The sequence below is a fragment of the Cariama cristata genome, unplaced genomic scaffold (genome assembly GCF_000690535.1).
Source record: "Cariama cristata isolate BGI_N322 unplaced genomic scaffold, ASM69053v1 scaffold6331, whole genome shotgun sequence".
NCBI lineage: Eukaryota > Metazoa > Chordata > Aves > Cariamiformes > Cariamidae > Cariama > Cariama cristata.
Genome location: NW_009599703.1, coordinates 11,474 through 18,942, shown reverse-complemented (window position 1 = coordinate 18,942; position 7,469 = coordinate 11,474). Strand labels below are relative to the sequence as shown.

The 7,469-nt window shown below is 38.9% G+C and overlaps 1 protein-coding gene across 1 annotated transcript; it reads left to right on the top strand.

The window, feature by feature from the left end:
- The first annotated feature begins 258 nt into the window (after window positions 1–258).
- On the top strand, window positions 259–6,258 carry LOC104156814. The gene is made up of 4 exons (XM_009709772.1): window positions 259–406; window positions 1,145–3,091; window positions 4,076–4,201; window positions 5,966–6,258. The coding sequence occupies exons 1-4, from the start codon at window positions 259–261 to the stop codon at window positions 6,256–6,258; spliced, it is 2,514 nt and encodes an 837-aa protein (XP_009708074.1).
- The last annotated feature ends 1,211 nt before the right edge of the window (window positions 6,259–7,469 follow it).

Here is a 7,469-nt window from a genome sequence, read left to right as displayed (position 1 = left end):
AAAATGTCTTATGAGATTGGCTTGAAGTACTAATATTGAGACGTGCATATGAAAGCTCGCTTAGCAAAGCTTGATAGCTATGTCAGTTTTCTAATTTCTGTTTGGAAGACAGTAGTTTTCTTCTGAAAAGATCTGGTTTCATTGGCTGGGAGAGGAATGTCTGATGAATTCTAGCGGCATAAAAATCATTAGGTCAGACAGTTTTTAAAGTGGTTAATCCTGATCATTTATCTCTTCCAGTGTTTAAAAAAAAAAAAAATGAATACTGCCTCAGCTTCAGAAAGTGGATCATATTCCACAAACCACACAAGACCCTTTTTTTATGCGCAGCCAACAGCACAACAGTCTTTTCCAAATCCGTGGTACCTCAGTCATGCATACAATCCGTACTGCGTACCTGCTCCAGGTAAGCTAGATGAGAGCTGTCTGTGGTAGCTTTGCTTAGTAAATTGCTGCTAGAGTGGAGGAAACAAATGTGTGTCTGTGTTAACAAGCTTCTTGGGGTTTTAAGGTAGAATTAATGTAATGTTTTAGTTGTCAAATATCTGATTGATGAAGTGTTAGTTAAATGGGTAGCTTGTGTGCTGGAAAGCATCTGTTTCTGGAGAATGGAAACCAAGCAAAATATTAAGTAACGGTTATCCTACAGATGCAGAACTCTAGAATATGCCTAACAAATAATTTGTGTGTATATATGAGTTCCATACATGCATACAGGTGTTATAGGCATAGGGTAAATATAAACTTAAAAATCTACACAGCAACAATATTCTTAAATACATCTTGTAAATAGTATACCTATGTTAATTTCTGTCTGGAGTTGTCTTTCTCAAAGATGATGCTATAGCATAGTCCATAAAATAGCAAAAAAGTACAGGAAGCTAATTGGTGTATGTTCCAAGGAATAAAATCAAGTTCTGGTTAAAGTGCAGCTGCCCAGATAAGCTGTTCCAAAACAAGGAACTCCCTCTGGGTTTCTGCACCAGATTTGCTTCCAAACATTGACAGGTCGAGTATTTTACTTACCTATGTGTCTGATCTTGTAGCTATTCCTGTGAACACAAGTAAATATTAATCAGAATAACTTTAGTTCAGGAAGAAGATAGATTGGTCTTGACTTTTTTTTTTAATCCCCAATGTCTAGGCTTCCGAAGTGGAAATCCATATTTTCCATTTTATTCTGTTGCGCTCCATGAGTACCCTGGATTTTTTGTTCCACAGCATCCAGTCCATGCAAGAATTAACAGAAGGCCTTATTTTAATGGTCCCCCACCTTCCCCTATGTTTTATCATGCAACAAGATTTAGACACTATAGTAGTGCTGGGAAAAAAATGGAGACAAAAGAAACACAGACTGATCCTAGACAGCCTGAAAACAAGCAAAAAAAGCATCAAGATGCCCGTATAGAAACGAAAGGTTGTGATGCAGGAAATATGGCCTGTGTTTCTTCTGGTATAGGTACGGAGACTGAAAGTACTTCAGAGAAACAAGATTCATCTGGATCTTCCATTGTCGTAGACAGAGAGTTTCATAACAAGAGCCCTTCTAGCTCTACACAGTATAGAAATCTTCCTACTGGAAGCTATGCCTTTGAGAAAGAAGAAGTAAGAATAGAATATGGAAATGGCTCTCCAGCTATTCAGTTGTGGAAGTCCTTTAAAGAAACTATCCCTTTGTATGATGTGGCAAGTGGTAAACCAGTCCCAGAGGATATAGTGCAGCGTGACTTATTTTCTGTTAGCTCATGTGAAGGAATGATATATGGCCCTCACGAGGGGGAGAAAATGGTGCCAGGAGCTTCCTTAGATGAGAGAAAAGCTGTTCTCCCCTCAAAACAAGGTGTTGAAACTGTACAAGAAAGAGAGGTCCAAAATAACGAAGTGAAGCTGGATACAGAAAAGCAGACAAATACAAGTCAAGGGGGAAAATCCCCCCCAGGTGAAACCATGGCAGTGCAAATCACGGAGCTGGCGAGGTCTGTTAGCGTAGATCAACCAGTGGTAAGACAGGATGTGGTAGTAGCTAAGAAATCTAGCTCTAAAAAATCTACATGCTCAAAAACTTCTCAAGAAGAGCCCAGCTTTATTCAACAAGCGGGACTGCTTCCATCTAGTATGGAGGTAATGAGCGACTTGAGTTTTCAGCAGAAAAAGCTGAATCTAAGCCACAGTGCAACCAATGAAAGTCAAACGGATAAAAGCATTTGGTGTGATGAATCAATTGAGAAGTATGTTCCCTCTAACAGCTGGCTGGCTTGTTTGGACAGCATGGACACAAACTACAACTACGATGTTTGTTTGCCACAAAGGAAACGTCAAAGTGTACTTAGTCTTTCTTCTGATGACGTGTCCTCTAGAGAGGAAGGCTCATCAATTGATAATGCCCCAGTGTCTTATTTTGTCCCTGACTATGTGCTTCAGAAAAGCATGTATACTTTCCAGAAAAGTACAGAGGGCTTAGGTAAAGAGAAAATTAAAAGTGGTGGGTCCCTTAATGAAGATGAAGTGGTAGGAAGGGAGCAGATGAACAGCTTGAATGACCAAGATGTCAAAGCCCCTTCAACCATGAAGATTAAAGAGGCTTCCAGTAGAGGAAGAAAGCTGGGAGCCCTTCCTAGGTCTTCTAGTCGGAAAAAAATCTATTCTCTCAAGAAAAAAGCAGCTAAAAGTTTGTCAGAAGTTGAGGACTCTGAAGAATACTCTGTGAGGGGAGAAGAGGAGAATGAAGATGGAGAGGATGGAGAGGAGGAGGAGGAGGATGATGACATGGATGAAATTGAATATTTCTTTCAAGAAGCCACTCCGTATGGAATCCTGACTCCTAGTAAAGGAAGCTTTTACCAACTTGGCCAGCGGGTGCTTTGGAAACCACCTAAAAATGCTATACCAGCTCAATTAATTAGCTGGCCTGCTCAAGAGAAAATAAAGCCTAGGAATGGGCTTGGTGAAAACATTGGTGTAGTTTACAAGCCAAAGGTGAAAGAACAAGATGAAGTTGTGTACAGTGACTATGGGTATTACAGAAGAAAGAGACCCACAGGAAGAAGAGAAGGGCTTGAACACCAGCGAACACTATGGAAAATCTTGGGAGGTAAGCTAATTGCTGAGGACAAAGTACTGCTTAATAGAACACACAAAGAACACCTCATTGCAGTTGCAAATTGTAGTTTGAAGCAGTGGGAAGATGGGAGAATGTTGTAGCTTCAGGTTTGGTGTAGAGCCAGAAGTACTGCAGAGTATTTTTTTGAGGCAGAAGGGGTTTGCTGCAATTTTTTACCTATTGCGTGAGGATTCTGCATCTTCACAACCAGCAGAGGATTTTGCAGAAACTCTACTTTGAGTTAGATTTGATATACTTACCTTTCTGACATTACTGGCAATTTTTTCATTTGTAAAGCTTAAGGTTATTTGAACTACACATGTACCATTCTTTAATAATATCTTGGAGACTCTGCATTTAAATTTGTATAAAGATTCTGACTCTCCTGTCACAGACCAGCATTAGGTGAATTAAACGGGATTAAGCTGGTGGCCACACCTTGTATAACTTCTCCGCAGAGGAGGAGTCAAACCATTAATTAATTTTTATTGTAGCTGCTGCTCTCTTACTGTTAGCAATAAAAGTTTTGCTGTGTTTTCTTAAAATCAGTGTGAAACTGTATTAAATTTGATCTGAAAAAGAACATTTTATTTACTCAAAGGCAGGCATTTGTAAAAATTGGATTTGTCTGAACTGAGAATAAGAGTTTTCAGTCAGGGTTCATAATGGGTTACGTGGGTACTTTGGTAAATGGCTGCCGTTCAGTACAGTCTTGTATTGTGAAAGGCATCTAAAATGGGGTGATCTACTAACAGGCTTGGTGTTCTTAAACTTTCTTTTCTTTCTACAAAATCTGTACACTTAAAGCAGCTTGTAATTTTTGTCAAGTGTGGTCTCCGGAAAGCTATGTTTTTGTTTTAATGGACTATTACAATTGCATTCAGTAGCTAGCTTTGCATTCCAACTTGTGGATCAAACAGTATATTAACATTAGCAAAACTAAATACTGACCTTAAATCAACTTTTTTTAATTAGGAAGGCTGTTAAGGGAGAACATGGGGATACCACCTGAAGAGTATTGGATTAGAAGTGGTGCTAAACCTAAATTTACCAGCCAAACACATGGTAGTCTCTCGCCCTCAGCCAAGAGCAAAGAACAAGGTACAACTTATTTCCTCGATGTGTTTATGTTCTTAAGGAACATTCAAAAGGGTGTGATACAAAACAGCAAGCTTATGGTATTTGGGTAAGGTTTGGATGAAACTAATTCTCTTTGCTCTGATATTGATGAAATGCTTTGACGTGGCCAAGCAAAGCCTTTATTTGTGCAAAGTTGCTACTGCCACAAACTCGTGTACTAATTCTTTACCTGGATAATGCATCTCTTGAGTGCATACACGGTGCCAGTTCCTAATCTTGATGAGTAGAACATATAGGAAGTCATGTGCGATAGCTACATAGGCCAATACTCAGAGAAACTAGTGTGGACCAACAGTTGCCCTGCTACTGCTGAAGGATGTCTGACTGCAAATCATCTTGTTGTGGTTAAGGCAAAGATGAACAAATCAGAATTATTCAAAGAAAGTAGGAGGTTAGATAGTTTCCATATCTCTTTCTTTCCTCCCAAAGCAGAATGTTTTTTTTCTTTAAGGTCTACTTGGGGTTTGGCTCTGTTTCTAGATGCTTTTCAAGAATGTTTCTTAGTGTAAGGGCTGTTGGAACAACTGTAGAACTTGCTGTAGTGCAAGTATTACTACTGTCCTGGGTTACATGCTTTCAAGTATCCCAGGATCAGTCTATCAAAAATGGGGTATGAAGTTATTTTCATAACAGACTGATGACTTGCAGCTTTTCAGTTTGGTGATAATGTACATCAGGTTTCCTGTATCAACAGCCCAGTAGACTATTCCTCAGTGTATTCCTTAGAGTGCTCTCTCTGCATTGCTTTCCTGCTTGAGCATGTTGGGGTTTGGGATTTACCTCCTGCATTGCAGGCTTTCTATCACTTCTATCCACAGAATTCTTCAAAATGTTGTGGGTTTTTTTATGCTAGCCTGCTCTACAAAAGTTGAAAACATTTTACTTTAGGAGCACTGTTCTTAGCTCCTTATAACAATTCATAAAAATAATAAAATAGTTCTAAAATAACTTTGTTACCTTTAACTTGCAGCATGTCCCTTTTATCTCTTCTAAGTCATATATGGTGTGGCATACAGAGGGTGTTTGGCCTACGTGTTGCTCCCTGCTTTCTCTTCCTCCTTTTCCAGCCTATGTAGCTTGAAGAAGCTATCACATTTGGTATTAGGAAGCAGGAATCTGTTTCTTCCAAATGTGGTTTGTGCCAATGGATGCCTCAGAAGTGCTAGTAAAATTACATCCTTTTTAAAATGTTGCTTATCTTAGGACTGGTTTCTTCAAATTGATCTTAAATTTAAGTGCCTTGCAAGTAAGAGGGGTTTGGCTAAACAAGATATGTTGCTTTAGCAGGAATATCATATGCTAAATTTGACTTCTTGAACTGCGTACCTGTGACGCATAACTTAACAGGTCTGAAGAATTGGGTTTTAAGGACAATGGGTGCGTTGGGTCACTTGGACAGGTATCAACTACTCTTGAACACTTGAAAAGTGAACTAGAGCAGAATTATCCAACTCACTGGGTTTGTTTTTTTTGCCACGTTAACACCTATCCAAGTTCGGACCCAAAATACAATGCATCCAGAATTATGGTTAGACAGTCATTAAATGTTGTAGACATATATGACTTGCTTGACATATGTAGTGTCAGTTTTATCTGCCACTAAAATGGGTACATAGAGGGAAGGGAGAAACAGGAATCCTACAGACCAGTTGGGGAAAGTCAAGCTTAAATTTGCCTTAAGATGGTGCTTTGGAGAAATAACACCAGTTGTATCTTGCTATTTAGGGCACCCACCCTTGGTTAAACCAAAGAAGAAAAGAATAGGCAAGCCACCTTCAAAACGCAGAGACACAAGATGTGAGGTAGAAGTGGAAGAGTGGGAGATGCCTAAAAGAGGTGTACGCAAAGGTTGGTATACAGTGACAAGCTACAAAAATGACTGTTGCGAGCACTTTTTCATTTCTGTCTTGGGGACTAATGGCTCTCTACTTGAACTACAAGGATATCGGATAGCTTGTGAAATGACAGCAAATGCTATGCGTGCAGACAAGATGAGGGCGGGGAAAAAAGCAACCTAAACGTTGAACGCTTACTCACCTTGCTATGAATACCACTGTAGCTTTGACCACATTAGGTTCCTTCTCTTTATTTAACAAAGGGCAGGAGTGGGGAGGGAGGAAAAAAACCCAAACCCCACTGGTTTAGTCTAGTTACTCTTCAAACTGTTCTACTAACCTTCTTAAATGTCAGAACCTATGTCATTTTGCAGTATGTCCTTCTCTTTAAGCTACAGGTCTGTCTTGGCGAAAATACTGTAATTTGATACAGCACAAATACATATAGATAATTCTTAAGAACTTTAACTTTATGGAGTAGGAGCTTTCTACTTTGGAGGAAGATGGGAAAAACAATGGAGGGAAAAATCTCATTAAGTAGATTGAATAAAAAATATGCTTTTGTGGGAGAGTCTGAAAAGGTTATAAATTGAAAAGCGTCAGCACATACAAGAAGCTATCTAAAAGATCAGAGTTCCTTCTGGAAAAGAAGAAGTTGGCACAGTAAAGCCAACTTGAATATTCAGTCAGGAAATACATGAGTTAAAGACCATCTCTTTCTCATATATTAACCAGAGGATTACATGTCCATGTATTTGCAAGGTTGGAAACAAACATAGACTGATGCATCTTACTAGTCAAAATTGGCATTATTTGATTAGTCAGATTATTTAAACATGCGTGTTAAACCTTTTATTGCTGATCCTTTTTAGTAAAAGCATCCAGGGAACTTGCATAATCCCAAAATACTTATATTTGCCCCAGAAATAGTTCGTGTTTCTTGGATGCATTCAACAATGCAGTTACAAGAGCACACTGAAAAGATGCTATGTGTTTCATATGGAACTCTTATCTATCTGTTATCCTGGGATATTCTGAAGTCCAACACCATTCCTGCAGAATTTATTCTTGCTGGGAAGTTCAGTACATAGTTCTAATATCAACCATCAGTGTCTTCTCCTGCAGTAGGAAAAGGCAATCACTGATGTCTAGTTTTTCTTTAGAAGCAAGTTGACATGTATTATTTGGAGGGAGAATGTATACCTTAATCTCTTTTTTCTTTTCTTTAGGGTGTGGAACAAGAAGGTCCCTCTGTAAGAGAAGATAACTGCAAATATTGGGGCAGGAGGGGGAAAAAAAAAAGTACCAGTTTTGCATAAATCTAAAACTCTATTATTCTCTTGTATATTTTGTAAGTTGCTGTGCATTCTTAAAGGGTAAAAAGTAGTGCTGTA

Bases quoted from the DNA above. Each gene is read 5' to 3' on its own strand.
- LOC104156814 (XM_009709772.1), top strand. From the start codon at position 259: ATGAATACTGCCTCAGCTTCAGAAAGTGGATCATATTCCACAAACCAC. The intron at 3,092-4,075 runs GTAAGCTAATTG...TTTTTTAATTAG, and splicing joins ACTATGGAAAATCTTGGGAG to GAAGGCTGTTAAGGGAGAAC. The intron at 4,202-5,965 runs GTACAACTTATT...CTTGCTATTTAG, and splicing joins AGCCAAGAGCAAAGAACAAG to GGCACCCACCCTTGGTTAAA.